At 38.5% G+C, this 21,679-nt stretch overlaps 1 protein-coding gene across 2 annotated transcripts in view; it reads right to left on the bottom strand.

The window, feature by feature from the left end:
• LOC128660735 (enoyl-CoA hydratase EchA19) overlaps nt 1-21,679 on the bottom strand; it is a 175,932-nt gene that overhangs the window by 94,274 nt on the left and 59,979 nt on the right. For both annotated transcript variants that reach the window (XM_053714724.1, XM_053714725.1), the window contains exon 4: nt 10,096-10,193. In XM_053714724.1, coding sequence (XP_053570699.1) covers nt 10,096-10,193 — 98 coding nt within the window. The remainder of the gene's footprint in view (nt 1-10,095; nt 10,194-21,679) is intronic.

Raw genomic sequence — 21,679 nt, 5'->3', positions numbered from 1 at the left:
GAGTCCCCCATATTGAGGGCTTCCCGGATGGCACAACGATGGTTGGCCATCCTGTCCATGAAGCTTGTAATTGTCTTTCCGATGTAGACCAGGGAAAAAGGGCAAGTTAACATGTATATAACATGTGTAAGTTAACATGTATATAACATGTGTGCTTGTACACGTTAGCCTATGGCAAGTTGTGTAACGCTTGTTAGTGTAGGGATGTTGGAAAGTTTTCCCTCTCATCATGCTGTTGCAAGTTGCACAACGTCCACAGATAAAACACCCTTTGCTAGAAGTTTTCAACCAGGTATCCTTTTGATCAAATCCAACTGGGTCGGGTTTCACCAGTAAATCCCTCAGATTCTCGGCACTCCTATGCACCATCCGTGGAGGCTTCATCTTTTGGAATGGGAGCGATGGATCTGTTTCAAGAAGAGACCAATGCTGATGTATTGACTTCCTCAACATCTCACACATGGGGGTATATGTGGTCACGAAATTCAACTGTTGTATGTCATCTTTAGGTTTCTTATGTTTAATTTCCAGTGTGGATTCCAATAGTCTCTCTTTGGTATTACGGACCATTACACCGTCATAACCTCTTCTTACTAGTTTCTTTTCCATCTCTGTGAGCTGCTCCATCATAGTGGGTACCTCACTATTGTTGCGGATGACTCTGGTGACTATCCCCATCTTTTGGTGCCTGGGATGGAAGCTTCTCGCCTTCAATAAGGAGTTTCAATCAGTCGATTTCGTGTACAATGAAGTACCAAAAGAGCAACCATCACAGGCATCAACCTTGAATATATTGAGATCCAAAAAATGTATCACAGTCTCATTATACTCCAATTTAAATCATATGGGACAGTCCATTGAGTTCAAACATGACACCCACTGCTCCAAATCACTTATACTACCCCCCCCCCCACACCAAGAACACATTATCAATGTAACGTACATAATATCTGATGTGGGGGTGCGACCCTGATGTTGTATATTTTCTGTCCGGTTTGTCTGTCAGCGCTTGAGCCACTCCCCCTGTCAGACGCTAACTTTGGTTCCATTTGATAGAGAAGGTAAGCGTTGATTGTGCATTGTAATCTTATTGGCCCCAGGAGGTTACACACGCCTCTTTGTTTATCGGTCTGTACGTTGTAGAAACCCCTTTAACGGCTCATTGCTTTGATTAACCTTGCCATATATGGCACGCCACATGATTGTGTCCATTTTTCTCTTTTGAATGATTGGATACTTCTGTTGTTTGCCTATCGGTCTGTGCGTTGCACACGCTCCTTGGAAGTCTCATTGCCTTTATTAGTCTTGTCAGGTACGACACGCCATATGGGCGTGTTTATTGTTCCTTTTGCACAATTGGATATCAGTGTTTGGCCAATAATGAGTTGTATTTATCCGCGGTGTTTATGCTTTGTTTGTGTCCGATCTGGATCGCCTGCACTTGGCATATTTTATGTTTTTGTTTATGTTTTTGTTTGGGCTCCTTTAGACACTGCTGTTTTATTAGGGCTGATGGACATAAGTGGACAGAGCAATTGCATCCTAATTTTCACTTTTCTTTATTTTTATATACCAATATCTTCATTGTTTTGTTTACACTTTTTCAGACATGCTCAGTAGCTTTAGTTTTGCAGACGGTGCTCACTGATTTGTTAATTAATTTGAGGGTGGGCCAAATGGGCCTATATATGTTTTCATTTCACAATGTTTGATTGTCAGAAGAAGGGGTTCTTTTACCCTGAAACGTCACTCTAATAAATCTTTTTTGCACAGTTGACTGAAGTCCGGTGAGTGCTTTATACTCTCTAAAATATATAGTGAAAACCGCCTTAAAGTGAAGCAAGGCAGTTTTAGCTTTCTTTTCACTTGCCAGTGTGTTTAAAAACTTAAAAACATGTTTGAACTAACATTTTAGGGGTGCAATAGTGCTACGTTTAGTTTAACACTAGCACAGCACAGTATTCAATTAGTATCCAATAAATACTGTGCCTGTAAAATAGTGAAAATTAGTGTAGTAATGCCAGACTGAAGCACTGAGACACAGATTGCACTGTAATGCTGTAAGCAAAGTAAACTAAGCATAACAAAATGGTGCCAGTCACTTTTCTCGCAATCTCACAAAGATTACAGCACTGTTTCAAAATCCTTGGAGGTTGAGCTTCAGCTCCACAAAGCGCTGTATTAGCGAAACGCTGTAAAGTGAAGCGCTGTAAAGTGAGGTATACATATATATATATAGGTAATAAATATATTGTTTAAAAATCTATCAGATATATATTTACATATCTCTTTAAGAATAAATAGAACATATTCTGCTATGTGCAGAACATTGTATTATGAAATATGCAATATTATCTTATGTTGCGCCTTTAAATAACCGTGATCATGTTTGCGCAACTTGTGGTTGTTGTTTTTTTTCAACTTTTTCTGCTCCATTGAAGCCTATGGGGGAATGCGATTTTGCTTTTGCAACTTCTTAAAGTCTATTTGTTACAGCGACTTTACGACTGCGAGAACGCAAACCTTTTACTTTCACTTTGTACTACGAGTGTGAATCTTTGAGCGCAAAAAAACACTGATCCACTCGTAATCTGGCCCTATGTGTCTCGGTCTCCAGCTTTATGCCAATCCTTCCTTACATTACTTTATCCTTATTGTCTTCAAAATCTAGCAATTGGTGGGTCACTTCTAGAGCTTTATCCAGAATGTTTAGGTCGTTTATACTCAAATCCTAGTTCAGTCTCTGGGTCCATCTCTTGGACTGACAAATACTACTCAGCATAACAATTACATATTTAAGGAAAATTACATATTTTTAAAAGATAAAATAAAAGCAAGATAAATATAAAGAACTAAAGAGCCTTCTGCCTTTTAGGTATAGTGGGGTGGGGCTGGCTAAATTTAAACATTATGAGTTATTTGTAGAAGGCCAACAAATTCCACAGTGCTATAAACATAGGAATAATAAGCAAAGGTAGCATATATAGGAGACAAATGCATAGAGGGCCCTGCCAAGCGTTGCACTGTTGTAAATGACCTCTCATGAACGTGAACAACAAAATAGCTGGGCTCTAGGCTTACTAGCTAAGGAGGTTCAAGGGTATCACAATGGAGGAGGTGATGAACTAAGGTAAAAAAGGTTAGCGTATGTGGTATTTATGCATTAACAGTAGAGTCTTTTAGGAACGCTTTCAACTATGAAAACTAGGGTAGTGTCTTGTGGAGTGAGGCAGAGAGTTCCACGAAATAACATAATTTATGTAAGAACTTACCTGATAAATTCATTTCTTTCATATTAGCAAGAGTCCATGAGCTAGTGACGTATGGGATATACATTCCTACCAGGAGGGGCAAAGTTTCCCAAACCTCAAAATGCCTATAAATACACCCCTCACCACACCCACAAATCAGTTTAACGAATAGCCAAGAAGTGGGGTGATAAGAAAAAAGTGCGAAGCATAAATATAAGGAATTGGAATAATTGTGCTTTATACAAAAAAATCATAACCACCACAAAAAAAGGGTGGGCCTCATGGACTCTTGCTAATATGAAAGAAATGAATTTATCAGATAAGTTCTTACATAAATTATGTTTTCTTTCATGTAATTAGCAAGAGTCCATGAGCTAGTGACGTATGGGATAATGACTACCCAAGATGTGGATCTTCCACGCAAGAGTCACTAGAGAGGGAGGGATAAAATAAAGACAGCCAATTCCGCTGAAAATAATCCACACCCAAAACAAAGTTAAAAACTTATAATGAAAAAAACTGAAATTATAAGCAGAAGAATCAAACTGAAACAGCTGCCTGAAGTACTTTTCTACCAAAAACTGCTTCAGAAGAAGAAAACACATCAAAATGGTAGAATTTAGTAAAAGTATGCAAAGAAGACCAAGTTGCTGCTTTGCAAATCTGATCAACCGAAGCTTCATTCCTAAACGCCCAGGAAGTAGAAACTGACCTAGTAGAATGAGCTGTAATCCTTTGAGGCGGAGTTTTACCCCACTCAACATAAGCATGATGAATTAAAGATTTCAACCAAGATGCCAAAGAAATGGCAGAAGCCTTCTTACCTTTCCTAGAACCGGAAAAGATAACAAATAGACTAGAAGTCTTTCGGAAATTCTTAGTAGCTTCAACATAATATTTCAAAGCTCTAACTACATCCAAAGAAAGCAATGATTTCTCCTTAGAATTCTTAGGATTAGGACATAATGAAGGAACCACAATTTCTCTACTAATGTTGTTAGAATTCACAACCTTAAGTAAAAATTTAAAAGAAGTTCGCAAAACACCGCCTTATCCTGATGAAAAATCAGAAAAGGAGACTCACAAGAAAGAGCAGATAATTCAGAAACTCTTCTGGCAGAAGAGATGGCCAAAAGGAACAAAACTTTCCAAGAAAGTAATTTAATGTCCAAAGAATGCATAGGTTCAAACGGAGGAGCTTGAAGAGCCCCCAGAACCAAATTCAAACTCCAAGGAGGAGAAATTGACTTAATGACAGGTTTTATACGAACCAAAGCTTGTACAAAACAATGAATATCAGGAAGATTAGCAATCTTTCTGTGAAAAAGAACAGAAAGAGCAGAGATTTGTCCTTTCAAGGAACTTGCAGACAAACCTTTATCCAAACCATCCTGAAGAAACTGTAAAATTCTCGGAATTCTAAAAGAATGCCAGGAAAAATGATGAGAAAGACACCAAGAAATATAAGTCTTCCAGACTCTATAATATATCTCCCTAGATACGGATTTACGAGCCTGTAACATAGTATTAATCACAGAGTCAGAGAAACCTCTTTGACTAAGAATCAAGCGTTCAATCTCCATACCTTTAAATTTAAGGATTTGAGATCCTGATGGAAAAAAGGACCTTGTGACAGAAGGTCTGGTCTTAACGGAAGAGTCCACGGTTGGCAAGAGGCCATCTGGACAAGATCCGCATACCAAAACCTGTGAGGCCATGCTGGAGCCACCAGCAGAACAAACGAGCATTCCTTCAGAATCTTGGAGATTACTCTTTGAAGAAGAACTAGAGGCGGAAAGATATAGGCAGGATGATACTTCCAAGGAAGTGACAACGCATCCACTGCTTCCGCTTGAGGATCCCTGGATCTGGACAGATACCTGGGAAGTTTCTTGTTTAGATGAGAAGCCATCAGATCTATTTCTGGAAGACCCCACATTTGAACAATCTGAAGAAATACCTCTGGGTGAAGAGACCATTCGCCTGGATGTAACGTTTGGTGACTGAGATAATCCGCTTCCCAATTGTCTATACCTGGGATATGAACCGCAGAAACTAGACAGGAGCTGGATTCCGCCCATACCAGAATTCGAGATACTTCTTTCATAGCCAGAGGACTGTGAGTCCCTCCTTGATGATTGATGTATGCCACAGTTGTGACATTGTCTGTCTGAAAACAAATGAACGATTCTCTCTTTAGAAGAGGCCAAGACTGAAGAGCTCTGAAAATTGCACGGAGTTCCAAAATATTGATTAGTAATCTCACCTCCTGAGATTCCCAAACCCCTTGTGCTGTCAGAGACCCCCACACAGCTCCCCAACCTGTAAGACTTGCATCTGTTGAAATTACAGTCCAGGTCGGAAGAACAAAAGAAGCCCCCTGAACTAAACGATGGTGATCTGTCCACCACGTCAGAGAGTGTCGTACAATGGGTTTTAAAGATATTAATTGAGATATCTTTGTGTAATCCCTGCACCACTGGTTCAGCATACAGAGCTGAAGAGGCCGCATGTGAAAACGAGCAAAGGGGATTGCGTCTGATGCAGCAGTCATAAGACCTAGAATTTCCATGCATAAGGCTACCGAAGGGAATGATTGTGAATGAAGGTTTTGACAAGCTGATATCAATTTTAGACGTCTCTTGTCTGTCAAAGATAGAGTCATGGACACTGAATCTATCTGGAAACCTAAAAAGGTTACCTGTGTCTGAGGAATCAATGAACTTTTTGGTAAATTGATCCTCCAACCATGATGTTGAAGAAACAACACAAGTCGATTCGTATGAGATTCTGCTAAATGTGAAGACTGAGCAAGTACCAAGATATCGTCCAAATAAGGAAATACCACAATACCCTGTTCTCTGATTACAGACAGAAGGGCACCGAGAACCTTCGTAAAAATTCTTGGAGCTGTAGCTAGGCCGAACGGCAGAGCCACAAACTGGTAATGCTTGTCTAGGAAAGAGAATCTCAGAAACTGATAGTGATCTGGATGAATCGGAATATGCAGATATGCATCCTGTAAATCTATTGTAGACATATAATGCCCTTGCTGAACAAAAGGCAGGATAGTCCTTACAGTTACCATTTTGAATGTTGGTATCCTTACATAACGATTCAATATTTTTAGATCCAGAACTGGTCTGAAGGAATTCTCCTTCTTTGGTACAATGAAGAGATTTGAATAAAACCCCAGTCCCTGTTCCAGAACTGGAACTGGCATAATTACTCCAGCCAACTCTAGATCTGAAACACATTTCAGAAATGCTTGAGCCTTCGCTGGGTTTACTGGGACACGGGAAAGAAAAAATCTCTTTGCAGGAGGCCTTATCTTGAAGCCAATTCTGTACCCTTCTGAAATAATGTTCTGAATCCAAAGATTGTGAATGGAATTGATCCAAATTTCTTTGAAAAAACGTAATCTGCCCCCTACCAGCAGAGCTGGAATGAGGGCCGCACCTTCATGTGGACTTAGGAGCTGGCTTTGATTTTCTAAAAGGCTTGGATTTATTCCAGACTGGAGATGGTTTCCAAACTGATACCGCTCCTGAGGATGAAGGATCAGGTTTTTGTTCCTTGTTGTGACGAAAGGAACGAAAACGATTATTAGACCTAAAATTACCTTTAGATTTTTTATCATGTTTTATCCTGTGGTAAAGAAGTTCCTTTCCCTCCAGTAACAGTTCAGATAATAGAATCCAACTGAGAACCAAACAATTTATTACCCTGGAAAGAAAGGGAAAGCAGAGTAGACTTAGAAGACATATCAGCATTCCAAGTTTTAAGCCATAAAGCTCTTCTAGCTAAAATAGCTAGAGACATATACCTGACATCAACTCTAATGATATCAAAGATGGCATCACAAATAAAATTATTAGCATGTTGAAGAAGAAGAATAATGCTATGAGAATTATGATCTGTTACTTGTTGCGCTAAAGCTTCTAACCAAAAAGTTGAAGCTGCAGCAACATCCGCTAAAGATATAGCAGGTCCAAGAAGATTACCTGAACACAAGTAAGCTTTTCTTAGAAAGGATTCAATTTTCCTATCTAAAGGATCCTTAAAGGAAGTACCATCTGCCGTAGGAATAGTAGTACGCTTAGCAAGAGTAGAGACAGCCCCATCAACCTTAGGGATTTTGTCCCAAAACTCTAATCTGTCAGATGGCACAGGATATAATTGCTTAAAACGTTTAGAAGGAGTAAATGAATTACCCAAATTATTCCATTCCCTGGAAATTACTTCAGAAATAGCACTAGGGACAGGAAAAACTTCTGGAATAACTACAGGAGATTTAAAAACCTTATCTAAACGTTTAGATTTAGTATCAAGAGGACCAGAATCCTCAATTTCTAATGCAATTAGGACTTCTTTAAGTAAAGAACGAATAAATTCAATTTTAAATAAATATGAAGATTTATCAGCATCAACCTCTGAGACAGAATCCTCTGAACCAGAAGAACCATTATCAGAATCAGAATGATGATGTTCATTTAAAAATTCATCTGAAAAATGAGAAGTTTTAAAAGATTTTTTACGTTTACTAGAAGAAGGAATAACAGACATAGCCTTCTTAATGGATTTAGAAACAAAATCTCTTATGTTATCAGGAACACTCTGAGTATTAGATGTTGACAGAACAGCAACAGGTAATGTAACAGTACTAAAGGAAATATTATTTGCATTAACAAGTTTGTCATGACAAACAGTACAAACAACAGCTGGAGGAACAGATACCATAAGTTTACAGCAGATACACTTAGCTTTGGTAGCTCCAGCACCAGGCAGCGATTTTCCAGAAGTATCTTCTGACTCAGTTTCAACGTGGGACATCTTGCAATATGTAATAGAAAAAACAACATATAAAGCAAAATTGATCAAATCAAATTCCTGACAGTTTCAGGAATGGGAAAAAATGCCAGTGAACAAGCTTCTAGCAACCAGAAGCAATAAATAATGAGACTTAAATAATGTGGAGACAATAGTGACGCCCATATTTTTTTAGCGCCAAAAATGATGCCCACATTATTTGGCGCCTAAATGCTTTTGGCGCCAAAAATGACGCCACATCCGGAACGCCGACACTTTTGGCGCAAAAGAACGTCAAAAATGACGCAACTTCCGATGACACGTATGACACCGGAAACAGAAAAAAAAATTTGCGCCAAAAAAGTCCGCGCCAAGAATGACGCAATAAAATGAAGCATTTTCAGCCCCCGTGAGCCTAACAGCCCACAGGGAAAAAGTCAAATTTTAAGGTAAGAAAAAAATTAATTTATTCATATGCATTATCCCAAATATGAAACTGACTGTCTGAAATAAGGAATGTTGAACATCCTGATTCAAGGCAAATAAATGTTTGAATACATATATTTAGAACTTTATAAAAAAGTGCCCAACCATAGCTTAGAGTGTCACAGAAAATAAGACTTACTTACCCCAGGACACTCATCTACATGTTGTAGAAAGCCAAACCAGTACTGAAACGAAAATCAGCAGAGGTAATGGTATATAAATAAGAGTATATCGTCGATCTGAAAAAGGAGGTAAGAGATGAATCTCTACGACCGATAACAGAGAACCTATGAAATAGACCCCGTAGAAGGAGATCATTGAATTCAAATAGGCAATACTCTCCTCACATCCCTCTGACATTCACTGCACGCTGAGAGGAAAACCGGGCTCCAACCTGCTGCGGAGCGCATATCAACGTAGAATCTAGCACAAACTTACTTCACCACCTCCATAGGAGGCAAAGTTTGTAAAACTGATTTGTGGGTGTGGTGAGGGGTGTATTTATAGGCATTTTGAGGTTTGGGAAACTTTGCCCCTCCTGGTAGGAATGTATATCCCATACGTCACTAGCTCATGGACTCTTGCTAATTACATGAAAGAAAGGGGCCATTCTGATGAAGTCCTGTAGACAAGAGTGTGAGGAGGTAGCAAGAGAGGAGGAGAGAAGGAGGTCATGATCAGAGAGAATGGGACAGGAGGGAGAGTATCTGGAGACGAGGTCTGAGATATTGGGGGACCAGTGTTATTGAAGGCCTTGAATGTCAGAGTTAGGATTTTGTGTTTTATTCTTGAGGTTAGAGGAAGCCAGTGAAGGGGTTGGCTTCCTGCTGCAGATGAGGAGTGACGTGTAAAGCCGATCAGTTTGACAGAGGTATTTAGTATGGAAGAGACAGACAGCAGCTAGGGAGAGCAGATAGGATGGAGTTGCAATAGTCGAGGCAGGAAATGATGTGAGAGTAAATGTGAATCTTAGTTATGTCTTTTGTGAGAAATTGGTGAATGTTTTATAGGTGTAAACAGCAGGAACTGGCCATAGACTATATGTGAGGAGTGAAAGAAAGATTATAGTCAAGTGTGACATACCCTGAAGTGTATGCAAATTAGTATAAGACCAATATAAATGAATATTAGACTTATCCATCTCTATCAGAATCAGTAATTAAATGCTGCAATTGATAATAGAAAGTTATATATGAGAAAGGGAAAATCTGTTTTTTATAAATAAATAAAAAAAAAGGATGGGTAACAAACTTGGCAACAATGTTCTACTATTCGTAGGTTGTGCACTATAAATACATTTGAGGTGACATCTCTACGTTCCTTCTCACTGCACTGTGAGGGCAAGTGACCAAACTATATCATAACTACTATGCAAACTGAAAAAAAAGGGTGAACATTCTTCTAGTAAGATGCCTAATTTAAACGTAAGCTGATGCAGTGTTAATAAACCATACTGAACAGCTTTCTCATGTTACATGGTAATTTCATAAATTTGGCCTGCAGTGCTGTGGGTTTTCATCAGAACCAACCAATTTGATATGATACATACCATTGGACATGGACCTTTAGTGACATCTGGCTCTATCCTTAAAGAGGTTGCATTGCTTGAAAGTTCCTTCAAATCAAAGCCAGCACAGAAATTTCCACCTAAAAAAAAGAAAGATAAAAAAAAAGGATTATTTGTGTGTAACCCTTATTTAGAATATTGAAATGATGAGCTGTGCGGATATTGCATTCTCTTTAACATTACTATTTTACTGGAAAGTTTAAAGAACAATCCAGTGTTCTGCATTTAAAGGCTTGTTGTAAAAAAATAATAATTATGCTTCTTGCATAAAAAAATTAATCAAGAAACATCAAATTTTAAGTAGTTCTAATATAAATAGACGAATGTGCTTCTTATTCGACAATTCAACAACATTAAATTCAGACAAAATTCAGCAAACACGAGTTCCCAGTGATATGATTAGGAAATTGGATATTATTTGTTTATTAAGTAATGTTTTCATTTGTGCTGATTATTCATTTCTATGACTAATTGCAAAATCTATATTTTTTCCATTTATTATTTTTCTATATACAAAATGTTCTCTTTCCTGCTGTTTAGTTTTCATTTCTTTTATTACATTAAGTTTTTACTACATAAGGGGTAATATATGACATTATGTTTTCAGCAGTTGCGCAGAGTAACCCCAGTGGCTGTTATTAATTTATGGGTGTACTATGAGCAGGATTATCTATTATTAAGTGACGTACAGAGGAGCAAAACATTAAATATATTTATATACATTCCTCCTAGATGTACCACTTTTATATTTGACTAATAAAGTGTGTTTTCATCGCCTTCAGTAACGGCATTTAACATTCCCTCCTCATATACAAAATCATTGCACATAACAATCCCTCCTTGTAAAATCGTCATCCTCTGTAACAGTGTGTAACATTCCTTCCTCATATATAAAATCGTCATTCTTAGTAACTGCACGCAACGTCCCCTCCTTGTAAACAAAATTATTCTCAGTAACTGCACAGAATGTTCCTACCTCATGTACGTCATCACCCAACACAACTCTATTTAACACCGGTCCACAACCAACACAGATTTTGTCCTAAAGCAAGAAAATCCTTTATCATTAAACATTTTGATGTTGCACTAACATAATTTATTCTTACCTGATAAATGTATTTCTTTCTTGGTTGTGAGAGTCCACAACCTTACTTTTGTAAATACTTCACTTGGCCACCAGGAGGAGGCAAGACACCCCACACCAGAGCTATTATCCCTCCCACTTCCCTCTCTCTCCCAGTAGTACGTATACACCAGATAAGAGAGAAATAAAGAAAGGGGATAACTTGGGTAAAGAGGTGCAAATAAAACTGCAGTCACTGACAAACATGGGTAGGTTTGTGGAGTATCACAACCAAGAAAGAATTACATTTATATGGTAAGAATAAATTATGTTTTCTTTCTATTGGTTGTGAGAGTCCATGACCTTACTCTTGGGAACTTATACCCAAGCTGAGATGTCCACAAATAAAAAAAGGAGGGGGGGGGGGAGAAAGGCAGACACGTATTTCCCAGGTATCACCACCTACAAAATCCTAACAAAAAGCAGCCTCCACTGAGGCAAAAACATCAAGTGGGAAAATTTGGTGAAAGTATGAAAGGAAGAACATGTTGCCGCCCTGCATATCTATTCTACAGAAGCCTCATTCTTAAACGTCCATGATGTAGATACTGAGCAGGTGGATTGAGCTGTAATCTTTACCTGTGGTTTCTGACCAGCCTTCAAGTAAGCAGAATAAATAAGACTTTGTAACCAAAACGACAAGGAAACAGACTAAGCCTTTTGACCCTTTTATTTACCCAAATACAACACAAAAAGACTGGAGTATTGACGGAAATCCTTAGTCACCTGCCGGTAGAATTTCAAAGCTCTAACTACGTCAAGTGTATGAAGTAATCTCTCTTTAGAAGACTTGGGTTAGGGCAAAACGAAGGAACAACAATCTCCTGATCAATGTTGATTGAAGATACTACCTTTGGTAAAAAAAAAAAAAAGACACTGTGTGCTTATTTTTGATTTATTTACATAATTTATCTCTTCTGACAAACAGTGACCGCGTAGTGCCTCTTTAATCCTAAAAATAATATAGTATCTTTATCAGGATAAATCAATATTCCCAGGGCCTATTATGCTCACTGAGCGCTCACTGTAGAGCCCAATTGTCCCTGGTGTATAATGTGAAGACTCCCTTCTAAACACCATTTTTTCCCCAGCTCCGGTATGGGTTCTTACCCTTGTCCTAAGCCTAGGTGTCTCCTTATAACAAACTGCAGTCGTCACGCACACCACTCTTCAGTGAGCTGATACAATCTCCACAGCCAAGTACAGAGAAGCTGTGGGCGGAGATGTGCGCCAAAACTGCTCTACAGTGGGGAAGATGCTTAACTCTTCCCTTACCACTAGTGCTAAAATGGCCACATCACTTTCCGTTGGCTACCTGGCTACAAACCTTGGTGCTTTAGTGTCCCTCTGACAAGGAAGCGCTGCATAGGAAACAAACTCTAGACTAGTGGTACTTAAAAGGTACAGTGTACCCAATTTGGGTAAACAAACGTTGTCACCGTGGCCCCTCTTTCTCTTCTAGTCACCCAGGAAAATACATAGGAGTTTAACTGCCAGGATGGTCTAGCCCTATGGGACAGTGAATAAAATGTCCCAAATAACTGTGCACAAACCTCTGCACAGCAGACCTCTTGCCAAAAGGGTAATGCGGGCTACAGTGAAATCAGCATATGACACCAGACGTGTCTTAAAGCCCTCTAACTTCAAGAAGTCTGTTCGCAAACAGAAGAAACACGTTGAGGATCTTTGTCCACACAGGTCCTATCGGCCTCACCCGGCACCAGCTGTACACAACTCTGAGACACCCGCTCTCCTGGAAGCCAATAGTAGTCATTGCACGCCGCAAGTACAGGTTGAATAAGAAGCGGACTGAGAGTGTACTTGAAAGTTACTGGAGGTCGAGGTGATATTTTTCTTGTGCCTATTTTAAACTATTTTCTTGTACGTTTATTTCTTATCGTGCTTTATTGCGTACTATTAAAACGTTTACTCTTAGAGTGGTCCTGCGCTCTTCTCTTCTTTTTTGTCTTGTCAGCTTTCCTGGGAGGTGAATCACAGCTCTCCCTGTGTTATTTGAGCAGCAACCACAGCCTTTCCTATTTAAGGCTTCACCATTGATCTACCTACTCTAACACCTGAGTATAAAGATCATCGACAATGAAAGTTTCTTGGGACTTCATGTTTCAACCAGGAATTCGCTCAGATTTAGGTGTGACTGTTCTATGATCTGTTTTATACTTTACAGATCACACAATTCTAATTCACAATATAGTGATTTTTGGCTGTATTTTTCTCACAGTTTTATTTTTTGTATTTCCATTTTATATTCATAAGTGTTGGTGTGTGTTTTATACATACAATATTATACTATTTATTATCTTTATAAGTAACTGGGAAACGCAGCTTATACTTCCAATTTTTCGAATAGGCAAAGAACTACTGGGAGAGAGAGGGAAGTGGGAGGGATACTTAAAGCTCTGGTGTGGGATGTCTTTGCCTCCTCCTTGTGGCCAGGTGAAGTATTCCCAAGAGTAAGGTCCTGTACTCCAACAATCAGAAAGAAAAGTGATCTTTTTACAGAAATCACCCATAAACTTTAATGGAGATTTTTTTTGTAGAAAATAATTAGATAAGTTTTTCTAAAGGATTGGAGTCAACCCCATAATTAAAAAAAAAAAAAAACACCTGCATATTATTCATATATAGTTTGAGTACATTACTTTATCTAAAATATATTTAGCTGTTAATATCCCTATACATTTTACCTTGCTAGAGCACTGGAACAAGAAACAAAGGACAAAACTATATAGAAAAGAAATAAGTATTTGATTACTCTCCAACGATAGAGAGAGAGAGAGAGATAGAGAGAGAAAGAACAAGAAAGATTGATAATAGGGTTATTAAATGCAGTACGTAGGCTTTCCATATTTCACAAGAATTGGAAGTGCACACTACAAACTTCACAAACCTAACACTGCTATATAACACACAGTCACAGGTTGATCAATTTAGTAAGTCAATATTGATGATGATGATTGCCTAAGGTGTCTGAATGCAAGTTGTTTTCCCTTTAATAATATCAGTTTATGATATCTGCAATTAACAAGTTCATATCATTTTAACTAATTTTATAATAAACTTTGTATGTCTATATATATTACAATTTTTCATAAACATCATGGTGGACATATTTTTATTTCTGCACATTTCTAAAATTAAAAAAATTGATTTAAACTAAGATTTTTTTAAACAAAAAAAAAAAAGGTTATTAAAGGGATTTTTTACTTAGCCGTTTCGTGTATATGAAAAAAAGGATTAAGCGAAAGCTGTTTAAAAACTTACAGGAAGTGTGTGATACATGCAAGTCCTGGGGGTCTGCTGCTCACTGGCTAACAGGGACAAGTTGCAGAGGAAAAAATAAAGCACTAGAATACATTTTCATACTTCTTCTCTTAAATAGAACATAGGGAAAAAGTGTGTCATGTTCCTTTAGCATGTGAACTGAGCATGCTAAAAAAACAACAAAAAAAAACAGAATATAGACAACTAAAATGGTGCTCAATATAAACCAAAAAGGTGTTTTCAAGAAAAAAAAAAGTCCAAAATTTTTTGAAAAGCTGCTTGAAAAGTGTTTTTTAATTAATTGTCCCCAAGAAAAGTATATGGGGTGTCACTACACCATGAGTTTATTTGGAAAATAAATATCACAGGGTTTACTAATAAATTGAAAATAGCTTTGAAGCTGAAAACCCTTCAAAAAGCTGTGAAAGCTACTTTGCACAAGAATTCTAATTGATTAAAATATATTCCATTGTTGTTAAGGTAACTAACAAATTCCACAATTGTAATCAGTATACCATGGTAACCAAGTGTGATTTGTTGTTGTTGTTGAAACTACAATAATAGATTATCTAAATTATTTTTCTAATGGTTCCATGATGTAACTTTCCCGTGTGTGTGTGTTTAATTTGCTGATTTAATTTAGGCTGTTGTCATTTTGTTCTTTTAACTTTGGGTAGTAATTAAGAATTTATATTTTTATGATTCACTGCTTTTTTTTGTTTCTATCTTTTCATTCAAGTAAAAATCGGTGTTGGCAACTGTATATGAATCTAAATTACAAAGAAGTTCTTTCCAGTGCCATGGGACTCATATTTGAATGGCTAAATGGCAAACTAGATTATATTGTCCTGATCTTTAAAGGATATTTTTTTTTTACATTTGATGAGATCACTCATTTATTAAAAAACACACAATATTTTAAATAATTTAGATAGATTGCTCATTGTGTGGTACAATGTAACTTACTTGTAGAAAAGAAACATTTTAAAATGTTTTTACAGCTGTTGGGCCGAAGTCTGTGATGCTGAGATGTAGAAATTAATCTTAAAAAAAAAATCCATTGGGGCTATCCATAAAAACATGAAATATCTACATGATTTAAATTACAAAGATGGTATAAAAAGGGGTCAACTTAGAAATACAGTATGAGATTACTGCAAGCACACAAAACTCAGCACATTTGTTTCCACTGTAGCTGGAAAATATTCTCTGTGAGACCGCTCGAACGCGGGGTCTAAATAATTTGTAATTATTAAATGATCTTTTATGTGGGAACATTTACACCATAAGAACTTTGTTTATAGATTTCATAATACCATAAACACTATGGGCCAGTTAATAAACTCGCCTGCATGGAGATAAATCTCGCAAAATCTTTTGTGGCTTTTTCCAAGCATTAGAATGCAATGTAGGTGTCTCTCCATACCCCGGATAGCTTGATAAACAGCTCTCAAGCTAAAATGTAAATTTATTTGAGGGACCGCACTGACAGGTTGTCTTAGATCATCTCACCAGAGCGGAGAGCTTTAGATCATCAGGCTTATATCTCAAGTGTATCTGGATGAAGAAGATATACTATTACATTGTTGTTAATTATAGGTGAGCTATCGCAGACTTGAGTCGTCTCAATCACAATCCTGATTGGTTAACATGACAAAATAATCAAAACTGTTCTATAAATAGAGCAGGAGCCTTCAGCCGATTTAGAACATAGGAACTAACTTGACCAAAGAAGACCTGTTTTAGAGAAAAGATCAGCAAGTACCAAATAAACAAAAAGAGTTTTTATTAAAAGGTTTTTATTTTAATGTATTTATTTATTGTAATGTATTTTCACATTTTAGAGGGACGTGAAACTTGAATGTATAATTTAAAAAAAAAAGGTCCAATTTATTTCAACTTTACTTTGTTCTCTTGGTATCCTTTGTGGAAACTGTGGCGCCATCTAGTGCTCTATCTAACTGCTCTTCAACAAAATGCTGCCCTATAGTGCTCCAGACATGTTCATAATACCTAAAAAGGTATACTCTTCAACGAAGAATACAATGAGAACGACATATAAAAAGTAAATTAGAAACTTTAAAAATAAAACTGAATGCTCTACATTTTCTTTCTATCAAGAAAGAAAATGTTTGTGTTTAGTGTCCCATTAAAGGGACATTGTACCCAAAAAATTTATTTCGTGATTCAGATTGAGCATGAAATTTTAAGCAACTTTCTAATTTACTCCTATTATCAAATTTTCTTCATTCTCTTGGTATCTTTATTTGAAATACAAGAATGTAAGTTTAGATGCCGGCCCATTTTTGGTGAACAACCTGGGTTGTCCTTGCTGATTGGTGGATAAATTCATCCACCAATAAAAAAAGTGCTGTCCAGAGTACTGAAACCAAAAAAAAGCTTAGATGCCTTCTTTTTCAAATAATGATAGCAAGAGAACAAAGAAAAATTGATAATAGGAGTAAATTAGAAAGTTGCTTAAAATTGTATGCTCTTTCTTAATTACAAAATAAAAGAATTGGGCACAGTGTCCCTTTAACTTAGGGTGGTTAAGTAAGGTATTGGTAGTATACCTATGTGAAATGGCATGATTGCAGAGGAGTAGCGGAGGCAATGAAGAGGGAAGTTAAATTAGTGGCAATGGAAGCATTTTTGATGGAGGGGTGTAAGGAGAAGTTTGAAATAGGGAAACATTGCAGTTTTGGTTAATTGATATGGGAGACTTTAGGTCAGCCATTATAGCTAATGCCAGAGGAGGGATATGGTTAGGGTTAATTGCATTGGGAAATTTTTATTAGCATGGCTAGGGTATTTTGCAGAATAGTGTTTGGGACAACAGTGGGAGAGTTATAGTCAAGAATGCTCATTTTGGACAGGGTCAGATGAACAGTAGGTAGATGGTTGATGGTAGCGCTTAGGATTAAATAAATCCTGCACTTCCGGTCAGCTCAAAAACAAACTGTACAAACAGCACAAACAGAGAGTACCACATAGTATACCATACGGATATCAACTACTTCTCCACATCTCCCAGATTGAAGGTGCAGTGCACTTTTCACCAAATAAATGGTGTCTATATGAGCAGTGAGATTATCATGGATAGATCAAAACTCCAAATGAGGTAAAAAATATTTTAATTTAAACATATATGGAACATATATGACAACTTTCTCTGGCCCTTTCATCAGCCATATATTATGCCGGAACGTATGTAATACAGGTATTAATATAATATTATGCAATTTGCTAATTCTCCTGTTGACCTTTGTTGAAGGATCAGTAATGCACATGGGTGAGCCAATAACATGAGGCATATATGTTCAGCCACCAATCAAAAGCTCCTGAGCCTCCCTAGGTATCATAATCAATAAAGGATATCAAGAGAATGAAACTAATTAGATAATAGACGTAAATTCGAAAGTTGTTTAAATTGCATGCTCTATCTGAATCGTGAAAGAAGAAATTTGTGTTTAATGTCCCTTTAATAATAATTTCAATTTTAAAAAAAATGTACCAAATTAAAGTTCAGACACAAGGGAAGTTTGATAAACCCCCCAATGCTATCTCAATAAATAAAAAATCTAGATAGATGTGTCAAATCTAAAGAAAAGCTGAATTACATTGTAATAATTAATAACGAAAGGGTTAGATTAACTAATTTTAATGAAATTAGAGAGGAATTATTTAATTATTTTAAAAGATTATATTCGTCAGAAGAGATAAATAATGTAAATAAAACATAATTTATGCTTACCTGATAAATTTATTTCTCTTGTAGTGTGTTCAGTCCACGGGTCATCCATTACTTGTGGGATATATTCTCCTTCCCAACAGGAAGTTGCAAGAGGATCACCCAAGCAGAGCTGCTATATAGCTCCTCCCCTCACATGTCATATCCAGTCATTCGACCGAAACAAGACGAGAAAGGAGAAACTATAAGGTGCAGTGGTGACTGGAGTTATAATTTTAAAACTTAGAACCTGCCTTAAAAAGACAGGGCGGGCCGTGGACTGAACACACTACAAGAGAAATAAATTTATCAGGTAAGCATAAATTATGTTTTCTCTTGTTAAGTGTGTTCAGTCCACGGGTCATCCATTACTTATGGGATACCCATACCAAAGCTAAGTACACGGATGATGGGAGGGACAAGGCAGGAACATTAAACAGAAGGAACCACTGCCTGTAGAACCTTTCTCCCAAAACCAGCCTCCGAAGAAGCGAAAGTGTCAAATTTGTAAAATTTGGAAAAACTATGAAGTGAAGACCAAGTTGCAGCCTTGCAAATCTGTTCAACAGAGGCCTCATTCTTAAAGGCCCAGGTGGAAGCCACAGCTCTAGTGGAATGATCTGTAATTCTTTCAGGAGGCTGCTGTCCAGCAGTCTCATAGGCTAAACGTATTATGCTACGAAGCCAAAAAGGGAGAGAGGTAGCCGAAGCCTTTTGACCTCTCCTCTGTCCAGAGTAAACGACAAACAGAGAAGAAGTTTGTCTAAAATCTTTAGTTGCCTGTAAGTAGAACTTCAGAGCACGGACCACGTCTAGATTATGCAAAAGACGTTCCTTCTTTGAAGAAGGATTAGGACATAATGATGGAACAACAATCTCTTGATTGATATTCCTGTTAGAAACAACCTTAGGCAAAAACCCAGGTTTAGTACGCAGTACTACCTTGTCTGAATGAAAGATCAGATAAGGAGAATCACAATGTAAGGCAGATAACTCAGAGACTCTTCGAGCCGAGGAAATAGCCATCAAAAACAAAACTTTCCAAGATAAAAGCTTAATATCAATGGAATGAAGGGGTTCAAACGGAACACCCTGAAGAACTTTAAGAACCAAGTTTAAGCTCCACGGAGGAGCAACAGCTTTAAACACAGGCTTAATTCTAGCCAAAGCCTGACAAAAGGCCTGGACGTCTGGATTCTCTGCCAGACGTTTGTGTAAAAGAATAGACAGAGCTGAAATCTGTCCCTTTAGCGAACTAGCGGATAAACCCTTTTCTAAACCCTCTTGTAGAAAAGCCAATATCCTAGGAATCCTAACCTTACTCCATGAGTAACTCTTGGATTCGCACCAATATAAATATTTACGCCATATCTTATGGTAAATTTTTCTGGTCACAGGTTTCCGAGCCTGTATTAATGTATCAATAACATGATAGAATCAAGCGTTCAATTTCCAGGCAGTCAGCCTCAGAGAAATTAGGTTTGGATGGTTGAAAGGACCCTGAATTAGAAGGTCCTGCCTCAGAGGAAGAGACCATGGTGGACAGGACGACATGTCCACTAGGTCTGCATACCAGGTCCTGCGTGGCCACGCAGGCACTATCAGAATTACCGATGCCCTCTCCTGTTTGATCCTGGCAATCAGTCGAGGTAGCAACGGAAATGGTGGAAACACATAAGCTATGTTGAAAACCCAAGGGGCTGCTAATGCATCTACCAGCACCGCTCCCGGGTCCCTGGACCTGGATCCGTAACAAGGAAGCTGCGCGTTCTGGCGAGATGCCATGAGATCCAGATCCGGTTTGCCCCAACGACGAATCAGTTGAGCAAATACCTCCGGGTGAAGTTCCCACTCTCCCGGATGAAAAGTCTGGCGACTTAGGAAATCCGCCTCCCAGTTCTCTACGCCCGGGATGTAAATCGCTGACAGGTGGCAAGAGTGAGACTCTGCCCAGCGAATTATCTTCGAGACTTCCAACATCGCTAGGGAACTCCTGGTTCCCCCTTGATGATTGATGTAAGCCACAGTCGTGATATTGTCCGACTGAAATCTGATGAACCTCAGTTTTGCTAACTGAGGCCAAGCTAGAAGAGCATTGAATATTGCTCTTAATTCTAGAATGTTTATTGGAAGGAGTTTCTCCTCCTGAGTCCACGATCCCTGAGCCTTCAGGGAATTCCAGACTGCTCCCCAGCCTAGAAGGCTGGCATCCGTTGTTACAATCGTCCAATCTGGTCTGCGAAAGGTCATTCCTTTGGACAGATGAACCGGTGACAACCACCAGAGAAGAGAATCTCTGCCCTCCTGGTCCAGATTTAGCAAAGGGGACAGATCTGAGTAATCCCCGTTCCATTGACTGAGCATGCATAGTTGCAGCGGTCTGAGATGCAGGCGCGCAAATGGCACTATGTCCATTGCCGCGACCATTAAGCCGATTACCTCCATGCACTGAGCTACTGATGGGCTTGGAACGGAATGAAGGACACGGCAAGCATTGAGAATCTTTGATAACCTGGACTCCGTTAGGTAAATCTTCATCTCTACAGAATCTATAAGAGTCCCTAGAAAAGGAACCCTTGTGAGTGGTAACAGAGAACTCTTTTCCACGTTCACTTTCCACCCATGCGACCTCAGAAATGCTAGAACTATCTCTGTATGAGACTTTGCATTCTGAAAACTTGACGCTTGTATCAGAATGTCGTCTAGGTACGGAGCCACCGCTATGCCTCGTAGTCTTAGTACCGCCAGAAGTGAGCCCAGAACCTTCGTAAAAATTCTCGGGGCCGTGGCTAACCCAAAGGGAAGAGCCACAAACTGGTAATGCCTGTCTAGAAAGGCAAACCTTAGGTACCGATAATGATCTTTGTGAATCGGTATATGAAGGTAAGCATCCTTTAAGTCCACTGTGGTCATATATTGACCCTCTTGGATCATGGGTAGGATGGTTCGAATGGTTTCCATCTTGAACAATGGTACCCTTAGGAATTTGTTTAAGATCTTTAAGTCCAAGATTGGTCTGAAGGTTCCCTCTTTTTTGGGAACCACAAATAGATTTGAGTAAAATCCTTGTCCCTGTTCCGATCGCGGAACTGAGTGGATCACTCCCATGATTAAGAGGTCTTGTACACATTGTAGAAATGCCTCTCTCTTTACTAGGTTTGTTGATAACCTCGAAAGATGGAACCTCCCTTGTGGAGGAGAGGTTTTGAAATCCAGAAGGTATCCCTGAGATATAATCTTTAACGTCCAGGGATCCTGCACATCTCTTGCCCAAGCCTGGGCGAAGAGAGAAAGTCTGCCCCCCACTAAATCCGTCTCCGGATAGGGGGCCCTGTCTTCATGCTGTCTTAGGGGCGGGAGTAGGCTTTCTGGCCTGCTTGCCCTTGTTCCATGACTGGTTGCCTTTCCAACCCTGTCTGTAACGAGCAGTA

The sequence above is a fragment of the Bombina bombina genome, chromosome 5 (assembly GCF_027579735.1).
Source record: "Bombina bombina isolate aBomBom1 chromosome 5, aBomBom1.pri, whole genome shotgun sequence".
In the NCBI taxonomy this organism is placed as follows: domain Eukaryota; kingdom Metazoa; phylum Chordata; class Amphibia; order Anura; family Bombinatoridae; genus Bombina; species Bombina bombina.
The sequence above is the reverse complement of the archived record's forward strand: the minus strand, read 5'-3'. Positions and strand labels throughout refer to the sequence as shown.